This window comes from Phodopus roborovskii, unplaced genomic scaffold, assembly GCF_943737965.1.
Source record: "Phodopus roborovskii unplaced genomic scaffold, PHOROB, whole genome shotgun sequence".
In the NCBI taxonomy this organism is placed as follows: Eukaryota; Metazoa; Chordata; class Mammalia; order Rodentia; family Cricetidae; genus Phodopus; species Phodopus roborovskii.
Genome location: NW_026126546.1, coordinates 5,950,054 through 5,968,102, shown reverse-complemented (window position 1 = coordinate 5,968,102; position 18,049 = coordinate 5,950,054). Strand labels below are relative to the sequence as shown.

Genomic DNA, 18,049 nt, shown 5'->3' with positions numbered 1-18,049 from the left:
TGCTGGCAGGAATTAGAATGGCAAGCACCACCCCTGGGAACTCCAGATCCTTCTGTGTGTTAACACAGCCTCACAGGGCCCCATGGAAGCTGTCACTCGCCATGCGATGAACCCCATTGTGAAGGGACTGTGTTAACTTCTTCTGGGAGATGTGAACAAATGTCTGATAACCCCAGATAGGGCACTGACTTGATACCAAAGAAACCTGATTATGGGTGACCTTGAAACAGCTGGGTCACCTCAGAGGTCCACCCCAGTGTGGGTGGAGACTCCCAAAAGCTAAGTAGAGTGTACTGTCACTTAGCCTTTCACCCTCTATACATTCTAGCACCTTCAGAGACCTGCAATCCCATGTAATCATGTGTCATCCTGTCATTGGGGCAGGATTACAGAGGGCAGGGAGCAACAGACAGGGAAAGTAGGAAGAATCTCTGGTGAGGGTCTGATGAACCTCAGCACCTTCCTTCTAGCCTGGACAGCCAAGGGGCCTGCTCTTGGGAGGGTCTCTTTCCTGTAGTGATCACAGCTGCTCTGGAGAAGATTAACAGCCATGCCCAGGGGACACTGCTCTTGGACAGATGAGCATGCCAAGGTTCAGACACGATCACTTACTGGCCCCAATCCATACAACTAGTTAGGGGCGCTGTCTTAGGGTTTCTATTGCGGTGATGAAACACCATGACCAAAAGCAACTAGGGAAGGAAAGGGTTTACTTGGCTTACACTTGTACATTGTAGTCCATCACTGAAGGAAGCCAGTCAGGAACTCACACAGGGCAGGAACCTGGAGGCAGGAGCCGATGCAGAGGCCATGGAGGGATGCTGCTTACTGGCTTGCTCCCCATGACTTGCTCAGCCTGCTTTCTTATAGAACCCAGGACCAGCAGCCCAGGGATGGCGCCACCCACTATGGGCTTGGGCTTTCCCCCAGCAGTCACTAAGAAAATGTCTTACAAGCTTGCCTTCAGTCCTGGTGACATTTTCTCAATTGGTCCCCTCCTCTCAGATGACTCTAGCCTGTGTCAGGTTGACATAAAATTAGTCAGCACAGGCAGGCGGGAGGTGTTTGGCTCTCGTTCATTCATCCAAGCCAGCATAGCCATGCGAGAGGAGTTCACCAAGGGATGCTTGAGGCTCCTCATCCTGCACCCAAGGCTGGTAAACCCAGACCGCTGGAAGCGGTACCCCAGGTCTTTCTGCACTAAGCAGCTGAACCTTGCACAGCCAGCCACACCCTGACACTGTTATCCCCATTATCCAAGTCATCTATCGGCTGTAGCAGGAGCATGGGGTGGGGTCTGACTGTCCTTCAGACCCGCTTCCCTGGTTCTGGTGTCTGTGGTGTTGGCTGGTCTCTGGGGGCTTTGTGGCTGGTAATGGTCATGTGACAACCTCATAGTGCTTCAGGAGCTGTGCCTGGCTGTATGGGCATGGTGCCGCTATGGTGAGAATCTGAACTCAGTAACTTTGGCATTCAGAGATGACCATGGGTCCTACAGTGTGGGCTAGTATGGGTTAATGCTCTGGGTGGGCCTTGCTGCTTATTCTGGTTGTGGAAGGCACCTGTGTTGTTTCAGGGATTTTAAAAAGGCAACTGTTAGACCACAGCGGCTTGGAAACAGTTTTAAAGGTTACGCTCGGTGTTCCGGTCCATAAGCCACTGATGAGTCTTGCAGAGCCCAGTGCTGTCTGTGATCAGGCTCTGGGAAGGCGCAAGGCCGTGTCATGGTGAGGGGCTTGGGGGCCTGCCTGCCTGTGTACTGGCCCTGGAGGTCAGCAGGTGTGGAGTAGCCACCTGCTCCTGGGTCAGCTGCAAATCTATTCCTTGGAAGCTGTAATTCCCCACATGGAAGACAGCTCCCCACTAACCCTCTGCAGAGGGGGCGGTTAACTCATAATGCATGTGTGTAAGACCCTCCGGTGTGCAGGTGAGCGGCCTCTCCAAAGCCACGGGCTCCCTTGCTATCTGGCAGCCCAGGCTGTGTCAGCTGGGGCCTGGGTGGGTGTCAGGAAGGAAGGGGGAGGAACTGGGCAGAGGCCAGCATTGTTCTGTGGCACGTGAATGCTTACACTTGCAGGCTCACATGGCACACTTCTGAGTCCTTGTGTAACATAAGGTCTGGCACTTAGTAGGTGAGCAATGAGTGCTTAATGGGTGAGCTTTGTTTTGGAGCATTAAGAAACACATGGACATAGGGCAGAGCTAACTGTATGAGAGGTGATGAGGGGGTGGGGGCTGTATTCCATAGGCAATGGGGCTCCACAGAAGGCTGTAGGGAAAGTCGGGATAGGATGCTGTAGGTCCTGGCCTGAACCAGAGCTCTAGCCAGAGAGGTAGAAGAGATGGGCTGGTTCTGCCAACTATGACCTCAGCATTCTGCTCAGGGAATCTGCCCAGGGACTCCACAGCTCCGTGCCTGACCCATCCTGGAGCAGACAGGCCTTGAGAGGGTCTGATGGACACATTGATGGGATGAGACCTGATGGTGCCAGACCAGCATGGTCTCTACTTCCTGCCTGACAGCTGCAGTCTGAGTGGGAGTACAGGCTCCTGGGACCGTAGGTGCCCAAAGGCCTAAAGCCAGCCCTAGCCAGCCAGCATCAGATATCTGAGTGGTCAGTCCAAATCAGTGTCAGGCAGCTTGCCCCATCTCTTGCATAACACAGGGCAGCATCCCCATCCTGGACAACCAACCATTGTCACTACTTTAGAAACGGACTGGGACTCTGCTAAAACCATACAACAGGGCCAGGTTAGATTCAAACCCAGGTCTCTAGCAGAGCACCAGCTCTTACACCATCTCTCTGTGTTTCATTATCATGGTGGCCATGTGGTTGATGGTGATGCTGATGGTGACTGTCTTAGTTAGGATTTCTGTTGTGATGACGAAGCACCTTGACTAAAAAGCAAGTTGGGGAAGAAAGGGTTTATTTGTCTTACACTTCCACATCATAGTTTATCACTGAAGGAAGTCAGGACACAAACAGGAGCTGATGTAGAGGCAGTGGAGGGGTAGCTTGCTCAACCTTCCTTCTTATACAACCCAGGACCACCAGCCCAAGGGAAGTCCTCATTCACAGTGGGCCCTCACCTATCAATCACTGATTAAGAAAATGCCCTAACAGACAAATCTTATGGGGGCATTTTCTCAGTTGAGTTTCCCTCTTAGATAACTCTAGCTTGTATCAAGTTAACATAAACTAGCCAGCACAGTGATGATGGTGGTGGCATGCTAATTGTACCTAACAATGGTTTCTGGCCAGGTGATCCTGCTCTGCACATGTTATAACCATTTCAGAGCTTGGGGAGCTCAGGTTCAGAGACTGGAACTTGCCAGGAAGTGGTTGCTCAGATCCCCCCCCACCTTCCAGTGCATTGACAGGGCCCCTCCAACCTCAGCACCCTGGGAAGAGTGTCCCTCCGCAGATTCCACACCCTGTCAGACTCTCCAGGTCAGGCGGGACTCTGGCATCTTCTTCAGTAGCGAAGCTGGGTACCACAAAAACCCTTCCGGAGCCGGAAGTCCAGGAAAGCAGGCGGTGAGCAGAGATGTGTTCTCTCCATCTCCTTCACCCCGATCTGTCCCAGTGCCAGAGGTTGGCCTCTGGCCACCTGGCCGTAGGCTAGAGCCAGAGCTGGGTGTCCTTTTGCTTTGAGCACCATCCAGCCTGGCCTCAAGGCACAGCAGTGTGACCACATGGTGCTGACCACAGGCAAATCCACAGCTGCCTGTCTGCCTTTCAGGCCCATCTGTCGCTGAACCAGTCTGGCCAGCAGACATGCATACCATGGGGTCTGGGGTGGGGGGGGGGGTCAAGTTGTCTGGCTTGGGTAGGAGGAGCTGGTTGTCTGGGTCCCAACCACCTCCCCCCTGTTTTTATGGAGCAGCCGGAAGAGGCAGTGATTTTGAGCTTCACACTGGCTCCCTAGGCAACTCCAGCCCTGATCAAGGTATGGCGGCTTTCAGAAGTTCACACCCCTGAGCTTCTATCCTGGGGCCTGGCTTTCTGCTTGAGGAGTAAGGAATGTGCCTTAAAACCTTCATGGTGTCAGCAGAGCATTACAGCCCTGAAAGGCAACGAGTACAGTGTGCTCGGACGGCGCACATCATGAGATGCTATTTATGTCGAATGACAGTAGCCAGATGGCACAGGGACGGAAGTAGATGTGTGGCTGCTGGGCTGGGAAGGACAGACTAGGATGCTGCTGGGGTCTGGGACTTCTTTTTTGGGAGATGGGAGCGTGAGTTAGATGGCACTGTTGACTTCCCAGCACACGGGATCCACAGAGGGGAAGGTATACTTCGGAAGGGTGAGCTTTGAGTTGGCCTAGAACATGCTGAACTCAGAACAAGACTCCCTAACCCCTTTCCCAATGTCAGGGTTCCACCATGAGGGAGGTGGGGAAGAGTCCAGGCTAGGGGAGATGGGAAGAAGGATGGGCTACACCCTACCTGCAGGGACTTTGCCTGCTCTGGTCATTCCGGCAGGTGGACACAGACACCATTTCTGTCATAGATCTCTTCCCTGGTGTTCTGCCATATAACTGTCCAACAGAGCAGTTGCCTGGGAGTCACAGCTATGTGTCCAGTGGCCAGGCATGGCCTGAAGTTTCCATACTGTGGGCCTCATCTGCTTCCCTCTGTTGTATTCCCTTGTCTGTCTTCTTTGCAGCCGGCGAGCGAGCGAGCGAGCGAGCGCGTGTGTGTGTGTGCGCGCACACACACACACACACACACACACACACACAACACGAGATGACCTTGGGATGCCTCTGCCATCCCTGAATCGCGTCTGGGTCAAATCCCCATCCCCAGTTGACTCTGATCCCAGACCCTGTAGGATCAGGTCTGGGCCTCTTATGCTTAGGAAGCATCTTTTGGGGGTGGTCCCAGGGTCCCTACTCCTGCCTTTCCCTTCACTAACCCCCAGGTCCTTGCCTCTGATCCAGTTAAACCTTAAGAAGCTCTCGGCCTGGGTAGGGATCGTGGTGTCAAATTCACAGACTCTGGAGACAGTTGCCTGGGGTTAAGTCTCAGCCTTGCACCTAGTAGCCAGGTGACTTTTGGCAAGTGAAGTTCCCTCTCTGACTCAGTTTCTCCATCTGCACAATGGAGGTGATAGGGGTACCACAGCTTCTCAGAGTTGCTAAAAACACTCACTGTGCTGGTGATAGAATGGGAAGGGGGGTGTGAAGCTGCTATGTCCCCTTCTGGCCTGAGGTCCAGAAGCCATGAGTCAGATTTGCAGCCTCACTATCTCCAATCCCAGATGTTCCTTCTGCTGTGGGTAGGTCCTAACCTTCCACCCTTACCGCTCCAGACCCTGACCCCTGTAAGAGCCTGTTTCCTCCTGCTCCGCCTTCCCCCAACCTCTCCTCACTTCCTGCATGTCCTGTCCCTGCTTTCCCTCTCTTTCCTTGCGAGGCCTGGCTCCTCCATCCTTCCCTGCTTCTCCATTCAGCAGCCCCTTTACCTCAGAATGCTGATTAAATGTTAGAAGGGCTGAGATGGGTTTGTCCAGGCCTCTGCTCTGAGCCCCGATGCCCAGCATGCCGTTCCTGATGGTCAGGGAGGGAAGGAGTCTCCATTAGGCCTCCTGATCATCTTGCTTTGGCTCAGAGCCCTTGGAACTTCCTAGTCCACAGACATCTAATTTGCCTTTTTGTTTTGTTTTTGTTTGACATGGGGTCTCTCTACACAGCCCTAGCGGTCCTAGAACTCACTATGTAGACTAAACTAGTCTTGAACTCATAGAGATCTGCCTGCCTCTTCCTCCTGAGTGCTGGGATTAAACGCATGTGCCACCGTACTTGGCCCCAGACATCTGAATTGTTTATAAACCTTAGGCACACGGTGGCTAGGCAAGGATGACAGTTCCTCCTTTTATCCCGTGGGAGGTCTGAGCTGAGATGGGTAGAACACAGCTAGGAGCTGAGGCTGGGTTGCCACACCTTGGTGAACCTCAGTAGGCATCTCAGGTCCACACAGTGTGATGTGGAAAGCCAGCTTGGGCACAGATGGGGATCCCTACTTTTTCCAGGGCTCATGGCTGCATGGCCTCAGCGCAGTCTGAATGTGCTGAGTCCCTAGGGCCAGCCTCTCAAACTACAGTTTAAAACAAATGATACATATCCCTCATCCCTAGAGGCAGAAGTCTGAGACCCAGGTATCCTCAGGGTGGCGCTGGTGTTCCCTTTACAGGCCCCAGGACAGACTCCACCTGGCCCCTTCCTAGCTCTGGGTAGTCTGCTTGCTGCTTCTCATCCCGTGGCCCTTCCCCCATGTCTGTGTGCCCCGTGTCCTACTCCATTCATGTCAGGCTTTTGTGCCCAGAGCCCTTCTGCCGGCAGTCTGACATTTTTATCTTGGCCATCTACAAAGACTCTAGAGCAGTCTCCTACTTGCAGGGCCGAAGTTCAAGCCCTTGTCATATCTTTTTAGGGGATTCAATCCAACCCATACCGCCATCTTTGCTCATCTCTGATGGGAGATGTCATTCTGTAAATACGTCTCTCTTATTGGTTAATGAATAAAGCACTGTTGGGCCAATGAGGCAGAATGATAGGTGGGAGGGACTGGGAGACAAGGAAGGTTCTGGGAAGTGTAGGAGGAGAGCAGTTGTCATGTGATTCCTGGGAGGAGAGGACTCGAGTCAGGCGTTCTCTGGTAGATAACACCGTGTAGAAATACTCAGATTAATAGAAATGGGTTAATAATTAAGACAGAGCCAGCCAATAAGAAGCCCAAGCCAACTGCCAACAGTATGTTCATTTGGGACTCAGGGGCCGTGGAACCTGCTGGGCCAGAAACTTTCATGTCACACATCTTTGCCTGTGGTATGCAGTAGCCTGTCATTGCATGGCCACCAGAGGTAACACCTCTCACTTCTCAGGCATTCACAGGTAGACAGGCACTCTCTGGGCTGGCTCGGGGTGCTGACCAGTGGCCCCTTGTCCCCTCTCCTGCATGCCCGCCAGCTGCAGAAGGACTAGGGCTAGTGGCATTCCACACTGCAAAGGTGGTCCCCACTCTGAGGCTAAGCCTCATGTGAGGAGACTCGTCTAGCCTGAGCTTTTTCTACGGTTGCTGACCCACAGGCATCTTAGTGTTTCACTCCCCTCCAGTGGCCGCAGATAGATTGGTTTCATTATTTGGTCATGGGTTTAGACCCTGCAGTTGTCACCCTGCGAGCCCTACTCCAGTAAGGCTGGGTTAGGTCAGCATTACCTGGAGACAGATGGCTCCCAGGACACGTGGATGGGATTGGCTGCAGGTCCTGCTGCTCTTCATGGGCGGGACTGGAGGGAGTGTGGCTATTGAGCACCATGGAGGAAGAGCTTATGCTTTCTTCGGGACACGCATTGGTCTGAGCCCACAGTAGAGAGACCGTTTTGTTGGTATGGAGTACAGTAAGCATGCTAGGAATGCTTCCTGAAGGAGGTGGTCCTGGGGCAGGAGGTGTCTCAGTCTTACTAGGAGAAGAGGTGACCTTTCTCTGCAGCTTGGCATTGGTGGTGGTTGATTCCTGGCACTCTGAGGTAGCTTTGCCCCAGGCAAACCTACCCTGGAACCTATGCCACAAGACAGTAGTGTGATCCCTACCCCTTCTGCAGCCACTGTTTGCAGAGCTTGGCAGGGCCCTGGCCTGGGTAAGAGGGTCTTGGGGGTAGAGGTGGCACTGTAGTGGTATCCAGAACAGGACTGGAGAGGCTGGGCCATAGCCCTACACTTGTGAACACCACCGCCCTTTAAAAGCGGAGGCAGTGATGGCAGAAGGCTGTGGCTCTCCATGAGGTAGGTTCTTTCTTAGCCCTTATTCCTCAGAGCCCTGGTTGGTCCTCCTTCCCTGGTCTTCCCACTCCAGTTGCCTCACCATCCTCTGTTCCCAGAAAGACCATCCATCCATCGCAGCCTAGGTGCAGAGGGGTTGTCAGGGACCATAGGAGTTGTTGATGCCCACCCTAGGCCACACAGCTGAGTGCCCTGAGCCAAGATGCTACTCCAGACTTCAGACTGGCCCACGGAGAGCTTGCCCACCTTTTGCCTGTGGAGGGAGCACTGTCTTCCCTCCACCGACTGGAAGTCACTCTAATCTGTCCCCCAGGGGGGCTTTTGAGGCTCCAAGGAAGCAGTGGACATGAAAATGACATACGAATTGTAAATTGCCCACAGACATTAGTGTCTGTTACTGTGGTAACCGCCCGGCCTCGGTGGACCTCAATTGCTCTGGATAGCGAGGCTATGTCAGCATTTTAATTTAATTGCATTATTTTCCCATCATAAAAATAACGAGCGTTATGTATACACCCAAAACTCATCAAATTGTCCACATTAAAGATGCCGGTGTTGATGTATTGATTACATCCTAGTAAAGTTATTAAAAGAATGTAGCTACATCACGGAACATACTGTGCAAAGCTTTGTTGACATTCTGGGGAAGTCCAACCCCCACCTCAGCTTGTTTGCTTGTTTAAAGCAGGGCTGTGACCATTGGTCTATGTAATTAAGACATTTTATATAGAACTTTATATTCTGCTCGTTCTCCCTTAGGGAGCTTTAACGCAAAGCAGAAAGAGTCACTCCTTCCTCTGGGAGCCCTGTACTGGAGGGTTAGTTCAGCCCTTAGTGTCCCTGGGCCAGGGCGGGTGCTGCATGGAGGGATGGAGTTGGTGGCCAGGACAAGTTAGTGTATGTAGCAGGTACTTGCCTGGTCCCTCTATTTAAGTGTAAAGGTGTGTTCCACTATCATCCTGTGTTTGTGTCCTAATTTGTTGCTACCACAGCTGCTGGCGTTTACTACAGCTCAGAGGCCCAGGGGCTCCCTCTGGAGGGCATCCATTACAGCTGTGGGTACAGCTCAATGATGGGCTGCAACACCCTGGGTCCTATCCCAGCATCCCCAAAGAAAAGTTTGTATCGACAAGATACACACACTATTACCAGACACAGGCGCCACTGAGGCTCTGAAGTTCATCTCAGAGCTCTGCCCTCCTGGATCCAGGCACTAGACAGAGAAGGAAGACAGCTTACAGCCCCGGTCAGGAGAAGGGGGAACAGGCTGCTGTGGAATGGGGTCAAGGGATTGGTAAGAGATTCAACAAGGTGACCGTGCTGGTTCACTGAGCAGGTTGCCCGTGTGCAAGATGAGAAGAAAGTCTCTAGACTAGGCTGTACCGATGGCAAGGGAGGACACCCCGGCCCCATGTCCAGACTGGGTGCTGATGTGAGCTGGAATGCAAAGACTCCCACATCAGGTATGGGATGATGGTGAGATAGAGTAGGGTAGGGCTGGCTTAGAGAGTGTCTATCACGGGCAGACGGTTTTCACACTCCTGCAGAGAGCTAGGCTTGTCGGTGGCCTGCTCCAGGCTGGGGTTGGCCAGCAGCTGTTGTGCCTGCTCCTGTGGGGACTGGTGGGCTAGCCTGGGCAAAAGCAGAGGCAACAGGGTAGAGCTATTTATGAGCCCCTTCTAGGCCCAGCTTACAGCTTGGTGGCTGTTATCTCGTAGACCTAAGAGTTCAGGGCATCTGGGAGTTTACCGACCAGGTGGGGACATGTGAGTTCCAGAGAAGGGAGCAGGGGAAGGGGAGGTCTGGGGTCCTGGGGTGCACAATTACAGATTGCTCTGACTGTGGATCGCAAGGCTGCTGGAAGCCTCCGGCAGGGAAGTGATCATGGGGTCAGTCCTGGTGTCTCTGGGCCCCTCCCGTTGTCGCCCTTCAGCCTGTGGGTCACAGTGAGATAGAAGACCATTTAGGAGGGGCCCAGGCCCTCCTTTGAAGGACAAGTGTAGTTGCGATTTTCTTTGGGCCACCAACCAGCTCCCAAATAAAGACACAGAGACTTATTATTAATTATGAATGCTCAGCCTTAGCTTAGGCTTGTCTCACTAGCTGTCTTCATTGTAATCTAACCCATTTCTCTTCATCTGTGGCCCCAGCGGATAGCCTCCTGTACATGGCCCTAACCCTGTGGCTGAATGTCTTGGATGTTTTTTTGCTGTGACTCATAGAGCCTGAAAAGGTTGGGTAATAGAACGGGCGTTGCCCTCATTCCCAGATACTGAGACTGGAGTCTGGGTGGAGCACTGTGGGCTCTCTACCTAGACATCTGCCCACATAGGCAGGTCAGACACTCCAGTTACTAGGGCAACTCCATGAGGAAGGCCTCTGGGCCTTAAGCTGAGTGCAGCCTTCTCGAGCGTAGCTTGGGAGAAATCCCAGAGACCTGCCTGGAATTGAGACTCAGAGAGGGGAGCGGAGAGTTCATCTCAACCACTACCAGATACTGTCCTTGCAGGGGAGTGGCCTTTTTTTCCCTATGATAGGAGTGAACATGAGGTCTGGTTTAAGAGAAGACGGCAAAGCCTATCCAGGAGGCTTTCAATGCCACTTCTACCCCCAGTTTGCAGGCAGTCTGCTAGCTATTGTGATCTCTAACTTTGTACCCATTCCTCATCTGGCCCAGGGTAGTGGTTCTTTGGCTTCAGGCTGAGGCCTTACTTCCCTTAAAGGCGTCCACTGGAGACACAAGCAAGCCACTGTGTTTTCACTTCTGGTCCTGACTGTCCCCATAGACAATTGCCTTCCCTTGCCTGCCTTCCAAGGCTGGACGAGCCTGGCCTGTGGAAGGCCCTGATGGCGTCCAGCTCTGTGGAATGGTGCTTACCTGCCCCGATGCCTAGGAGGCTGCAGGCCCTCAGCATGGCCCCACACTGTCCCCAGTCCTGTCCCCTGGGCCTGGAGCCCAGCCAGCTGTCAGATTTGTGCTGGTGACCTGCTGAGCTCAGAAGGAAGCCTGCCTGATGTTGTGTGAGGGACAGGGTGAAGGTGAAGGGAAGAGTCACATACTCCTGCAGGAGGGTGGGGACCTTCAGCATGCTTACTCCTGGGTTCCCACCTGCTCCATGGGCCCCCAGGGTTGTGGGGTCTGCAGAGCACAGCACTGTGCTGTGGGAACGCAGCGGTCTAACGATGCCTTCTGCCTTGCTTCCTCAAGCTGACATCATCTCCACTGTCGAGTTCAACCACACTGGGGAACTGCTGGCCACAGGTGACAAGGGTGGCCGCGTGGTTATCTTCCAGCGGGAGCCAGAGGTATGTGTGTGGAGGGGTCAGGAGGGAGGCAGGAAGAGGGTGGGCAGAGGGTTGCACTGCAGGGTTGAGGGTGGCATCAGGGGGATGTGGGTCTGGAAGGGTGCAGCCCTTACTCTGAGCAGGATTTCCGACCCACCTTGCCTACATGTCCTACCTAGAGTTCCCTCACTGACTCCCCTCTGTCACAAGGTCCCTGGGGCTGGAGGGAAAGGGGATGGGCCTGTCAGGTAGACTGGGTCAGCTTCTAAGGCTGTGCACCAAAGCCTCCCATCCCCCCCCACCACAGGAGTTTGCAGCAATGCTGCAGTCCCAGACAAACCAACAAGCCCCCAGTAGAACTTCCCCTACCAGTGTGAGGAGGGGGGCCTCACCCCCCCCCAGCTCTCTGCTGGCCTGACAGATTCTGCTCAGGCCTCCATCCTTCAAGCCAGTCTTCATCTGCTCCTCTGCCCTCCCCTATCACTGTGCAGCAGAATTCCGAATACAGCAAGAACAACCTGAGGCCTTCCAGCCAGGAGGTCATTTCTGAAACCTTAAAGAGCTGTGTTGTCCAAAGCTCCTCACCCATTCCCTGAGAACCCGCTGTCTGCAGACACTGGGCTGAGCGTTGGTTGCACACTCGACACGGTTTCTGCCTCTGCTCCTTCTGGTTGCCTCTGAGGGTATAGGTACACACCCCTTTACCGCCAGACGGATGGGCAGCAATCCCCACGGAAACCTGCCCTTGGCTGCCTTGTCACATACCACACCAGCAAGGTGTCACATACCACACCTCTCGCCACTGAATGTGTTGGGGCTGAGAAACCAGGAAGGGGAGAAGAGGGAGGCTCAAGGGAGGCAGGGCTAGGGAGAGGAGCTGAAGGCCACCTGTGCCCTGAGTGTGGTCCCCATGCTACATTAGCTCGTGCAGCCCGGCATCGCCACCCCAGCAGGCAGAGAGGCTGTTACCCTTCATCTGACAGCTGAAGAACCGCAGCACGGCGGGCTTAAAATAGCTCACCAAGGGCAGGCCGGGGACAGCCTGATGCACACAGGTGTCACCAGACAGACTGTCCCACCAGGGCACACCAGGATCAGCCATCCTTCTGCCCACTGCAAAGAGAAATGAGCTCAGAGGTTCTGGTTTTCCTCCTTTAATTTGCCTCTTCCCTCTGGTCCTGCAAACCTCTTCCTTACAACTAGTGCTCGTGGGAAGAGGAGGCAAAAAAACGTGGAAGGATTTTCAAACAGATCCTAACGCAAGACAGAGATGGGGACCTAAAAATAGACACTTTTCAAAATGAACAGAAAAATCTTGACGCTGGGCTTGGCTGGCCGTCCCTTGTTCCCAGCTGTGATTGCATGTTGTCATAGAAACTTGACTTGTCTGCTAGAAAAGTAGCCCCTGGTGTTTATGGCAGGTCTGACACTCAGTATTTGGGGGATCTCCACCGAGAGAGGGTTCATAGCAGGAACTCGGCTGCCCAAACTGGAATGGGAGCTGCCATGGGAAGCTGGGTTAGGGCCTGACAGATGAGGGTAGATGGAGCCTTGGCTTTGATATCTGGTCTCATTGGGGTGAATGGTGGCCACTTTATGGATACAAGGGTGAGCCCTGGGCTCATAAGCATGAGGACCTAAGTCTGATGCCCAGAGCCCACATAAAAATACAAATGCCTGTGGTCCCAGTTTTGGGGAATTAGAGGCAGGCAGATCTCTAAAGGCTTGCTGGTTTAAGTGGGGAGGTACAGGCCAATGAGAAACCCTGCCTCAAAGAGGGTGGACAGTGTTCCTAGGATGACACCTTTGTCTCTGAATGCATGCTCACACATATGCATGCACATGTTTAAGACAGAGCTAGCCAATAAGAAACGCTAGTAACAAGCCAACAGCTTTATATCTAATACACTGTCTCTGTGTGTTATTTGGGGCTGGCGCGGCTGTGGGACCAGACTGGCAGAAAAACTGCTCATAACACCTGCATATATATATATATATATATATATATATATATATATATGCATATATATATATGCACCTGCCCACACACCTGCATGCCCCCTGTACACAAACACACATCCCCGTTCATGCACACCATAGCCCTGTAACCCTACCCTGCTCTCCACCCCTGTAATATACCCACCCCACACACACCCACATCCACACACACCCACCAGCACATACATGTACACTCGCATCAGTAGCTCCCTTTGGTAGTGTTGAAGGCACCCCCGTGCAAGGTGGATTCAGCCCTGTGTCATGTCTCCCTCCATCTGCCCTGGATACGTCTCTGGTTCAGTCTGCCTATTGGTTTCCCTGCAGAGTAAGAACGCGCCTCACAGCCAGGGTGAGTACGACGTGTACAGCACCTTCCAGAGCCACGAGCCAGAGTTTGACTACCTGAAGAGCTTGGAAATAGAGGAGAAAATCAACAAGATCAAATGGCTCCCGCAGCAGAATGCCGCACACTCGCTGCTGTCTACCAATGGTGAGGCCCGCGGCTAAGCTATGGCTGGCCTGCCCTCCTTGGGCTTCCAGTTTCCCTGTGGCTTTAGTGACAACCAGACCATTCTCTTCAGCTTTTCTTCCCCATTGTGAATTCAGTGGTCATGGATATTTCCAAGGTAGAGATGAGGTTGACCGCTCCAAACCACTGGGACCAGGGCCAGAAACCAGTGATTACCAGATACAAATGGCACTCTGACTCAGAGTCACAGACGGGGGTGGGGTGGGGTGGGGGCTACCCCCAGGGGTGGGTAGGATAGACAGGTGGCTGGCTTTTGTCTCTCTGCTTAAAGGCATGCTGTGTGACCCCAGAAAGCTGTTGCTACATTCCAGCTCTGCCTGCTACCCCTAGATTGGGTCTGGGCTTCCTAGCATCTGCTGGCCCGGGGCGGCCATCCAGTTCCACGCTTGCCCTGCTATCCCTCGTTCCCCTCATTAGCTCATGAACTGGGGCCAGGAGTCTGCTGGGGCAGACGTGGGTCTAGGCCAGCCTTGTGGACTGGGGTATGTGGCCTTGCTTTCACTAGCTCAGTTTGCCCACTGCCCAGGGGTCAACTCAGCTCCCTTCTGGGGTTGTGAGGAGATGGTGTCCACCCAGTGCTCAGAGAATAGTAAGTGCTGTGTGAGTCTGAGGGAGGCTGGGAAGATGGCATCACCGATGCCTTCCCTGAAGAAGTCCTACTGCTGAGGGGCCCTCAAGGGCTTCCTGAGAACGGCTCAGCCTTTATTGCACGCCCTACAATCTCTCATGGTGACTTCCCTCGCCCCCTCTCTAGCCACTGCCCCTCTCTATCCACTGCCCCTCTCTATCCACTGCCCCTCTCTATCCACTGCCCCTCTCTATCCACTGCCCCTCTCTATCCACTGGATATTGACTTTGAAGTCTTCCCTGACATCTCACCTCTGCTTGACCCTCCCTCAATAGGACACTTGTCATTCTAATTGTGTGTCTCTGCCAGGCTTCCAGAGGACATGCTCTAGCTGGCCTCCTGGAGGCCTGGCTAGGATCAGCTCAGCACACTTGTACTCTGGGTCTTTATCCAGTGTGGGAGGGGGTGGATAGTCACATGGGACCAGGAGCATGTAAAGATGACACTAAGCTTGTGTGTGAGCCCATGCATGCACGTGTATCTTTAAAAATAACTTCCTGCCATTCTGGAAGGAAGAGCAGCTATGGGAGTTACCTACTTCTTAGCTCCACAAAACTTCTAGAACACCTTTATACCCCAGTGTACAGAATACTGAAGACCCCTGTTGAAGGCCCCACCTGAACCAGTTTTCCCTCTAGCTCCTTCCCAGGCACAGTATTGTTTCTTTTGACTGCTAAGGTTATCAGCGTTCTCTGGAGAGGCTAGACCTGTGCAGAAGGGACAGAGAGAGGAGAGAGAGAAAGGGGAGATGGAGAGGAACTTGCCCCTGTGATTGTGAGGTCAGAAGCACACAGCTTAAGCCTAGAGGGAGATGGTTTCTATTCTGCCCGGGGAGATGGTTTCTATTCTGCCAGGGCCTTGGGCAGTATACATGATCCATCATCCCCTAGTGGCAGGTAATCCTCTTGATGGAAACCCTTCAGAACAACAGCCCATGTGTTTTTGGACAGTGTCCATGGCATAGCCAAGGTGAGCCATGAGATGATTGTCACATCCACTTCCTCCTAGGACATCAGAGAGTGCACAGATAGACTCCCTGGAACTGGCTTCTGGGTGGCAGGTGCCACTGAGTTAGGAATGGCAGGCAGGCCACCCTCTTCTCAGGAAGGAACAGTGGCAGAGACCCAGTGTGGGGGTCAGTAGTGATCCCTGCAAGGACCGTGCCCTTTGACCTAGCAACATCCCCTGCCAGTGGCTAGGAAAGATGGGTGAGGACAGACGCCTCACATGCAGAGCTATTCTGTGTAAGGCATTGTGAGGGAGATCCTGGCTGTGACAGGGTGCCTTGCTCTTCCCCATTCTGTTCTTAAAGATAAAACTATTAAGTTATGGAAGATCACCGAGCGAGACAAGAGGCCCGAGGGCTACAACCTGAAGGATGAGGAGGGGAAACTGAAAGACCTGTCCACAGTGACATCATTGCAGGTGAGCGTCAAGAACAGCATGCTCCACATTTATGTTCTACCAAACCGTGAGATGTTTCGGACTCTTGGAGCCAGGGTCATACTGTTGTGACATCATTCCTGGGTTGATGAAGGAGCATCTACTCATCCTAGGTGGGGAACCAATGACAGACCAAAGTACAGATACTGCCAAGTCCACTCATTGGTGAACCAATGAGCTTGGTCTTTGCTTATTTACTTATTTTATCTTTTGGTTTTTTGAGACTGGGTTTCTCTGTGTAACAGCCCTGGCTGTCATAGTACTCTCTCTGTGTAGACCAGGCTGGCCTCGAACTTACATAGATATTCCTACCTCTGTCTCCCAAGTGCTAGGTTTAAAGGTATGCACCAGCATGCCTAGCCACTGAGTTTTATTGGGGTTACTTATAGGAGCTGGAATGTGTGATAAACAGCTACACCACCAAAGCCTGCCCCAGCATGATGACAGCTCACAGAAGTTGGGAACCTGGAGTAGAGCCTGCAGCCAGCTTGACAGGTGGCTCGGCTGATCAGGTCACTGGTCTCTGATTCTTCCAGGCCAATGGCCTGGGCCTTCTCTGAGCAGTTTGTTGGGGGAGTAGTTCTTTGTAGTCTTTACTGCTTATATATTCTGGAAAGGGAGGGACTAAGTGAACCTGGTCAGTTTCAGGGACTTCCTGAAGCTATTTGAGTTGTTTATCTACTATCTACAAGGAGCTTCCCTGAAGGATGAAGTTTTTCACCTCTCCTCATATCGGTAGTTTTCAACTTTCCTAATGCCGTGACACTTTAGTACAATTCCTCATGTTCTAGTGACTGCCAACCATAAAATTATTTTCATTGCTATTTCTTAACTGTAATTTTGCTACTATTATGAATCATAATGTAAATATTTGATACACAGGATATCTGCTATGCGACCCCTGTGAAAGGTCCGTCTGATCCTCAGAGGGGTTTCAACCCACAGGTTGAGAACTGTTGCCTTAAACCTTCCTGTGATTTCGCCTCCTTGTAAATATCTTGTCCTAAAATACGCTGTTGTTTTGCTTCCCTTTTACATCCGGTGTCCTCAAAATTCTCCCCAAGATGAAGAACTTTAATCTGCCACACAGTACATACCCTGGATGCTTCTGTCCTGGCATGGTGTGGTGGGCTGTGTCTGCGAAGAGCTCTTCACCTGCAGTTGAGGGGGACAGCAAGTCAGAAAATGCCCATTACAGAAAGGAGAAACTGAGGCCCAGAGTATAGCCATACTTGCTGGGTAGTTACTGAGTTGAGCTCAGTGTGCCCTGGGGCTATTATAGGTTGGAGGGAGCTGTGCTAGATCTTCTTTGGTGCAGTGTGTAGAGTTGTGCCAAAGTCGATGTTTATCCTGCTTAATTAAAAGGTGTAAGGGCTTGCATCTTCCAATAGAGTGTGGAACTTGCAAGAAAGAGTTCTGGGGGCTGGAGGGATAGCTCAGTGGTTAAGAACACTTGCTACTCATGCAGAGGACCGGTGTCTCGCTCCCAGCACCTACATGACAAAGCCTGTGACTCCAGTTCTAAGGGATTTGATGCTCTCTTCTGACCTCCCTGGGTACCAGGCACGCACATAGTGTGCATGCATGCATGCAGTCAAAATGCTTATGCACATAAATTACAAAAAGAACGAGAGAGAGAAGCGTGTGTGTGTGTGTGTGTGTGTGTGTGTGTGTGTGTGTGTGTGTGTGAGTGAGTGAGTGAGTGAGTGCTGAGCACTTCAGTTCATGCAAGGTGGATCAGGTTTACCTTGTACGTGCTAGAAGGCTTTGAAACCCCTCACAGCTAAACAGCCATGTAGAGCATGCTGCATGAGAAGGGCAGGTGAAGGACATGTGTTACCTGTGACCACTTATTTCACGCCCTGCTCCTGAATGAGTGTTGCAGCCTCCCATTAAAATAGTGTTTTCTGCCAGGCAATAATGGCACACACCTTTAATCCCAACACTTGAGAGGCAGAAGCAGGAGGATTTCTGTGAGTTTGAGGCTAGCCTGGTCTACAGAGCGAGCTTCAGAACAGCCCAGACGACACAGAAAAACTTTTTTTGGGGGGGGGGAAGATTGTGTGTCCTGTGACGTCTCTCTCCCCTTCCCTTGTGACTCTGACGGCCTCTACTCTGCAGGTGCCTGTGCTGAAGCCCATGGACCTGATGGTGGAGGTGAGCCCGAGGAGGATCTTTGCCAATGGCCACACCTACCACATCAACTCCATCTCAGTCAACAGTGACTGTGAGACATACATGTCAGCAGATGACCTACGCATCAACCTCTGGCATCTGGCCATCACTGATCGGAGCTTCAGTATCCTTGGCTTGACCTGCAGGGAAGTGGCCTCTGGGTGGTATATAAGCATACTGGCTTCTGGGGGGAAACTTG

General features: G+C 52.5%; 1 protein-coding gene across 2 annotated transcripts in view; it reads left to right on the top strand.

Moving 5' to 3' along the window:
• Nucleotides 1–18,049, top strand: part of Ppp2r2c (protein phosphatase 2 regulatory subunit Bgamma) — an 84,995-nt gene that overhangs the window by 43,978 nt on the left and 22,968 nt on the right. For both annotated transcript variants that reach the window (XM_051200183.1, XM_051200184.1), the window contains exons 2-5: nucleotides 11,001–11,098; nucleotides 13,400–13,565; nucleotides 15,545–15,657; nucleotides 17,797–17,974. In XM_051200183.1, the coding sequence (XP_051056140.1) occupies nucleotides 11,001–11,098; nucleotides 13,400–13,565; nucleotides 15,545–15,657; nucleotides 17,797–17,974 (555 nt within the window). The remainder of the gene's footprint in view (nucleotides 1–11,000; nucleotides 11,099–13,399; nucleotides 13,566–15,544; nucleotides 15,658–17,796; nucleotides 17,975–18,049) is intronic.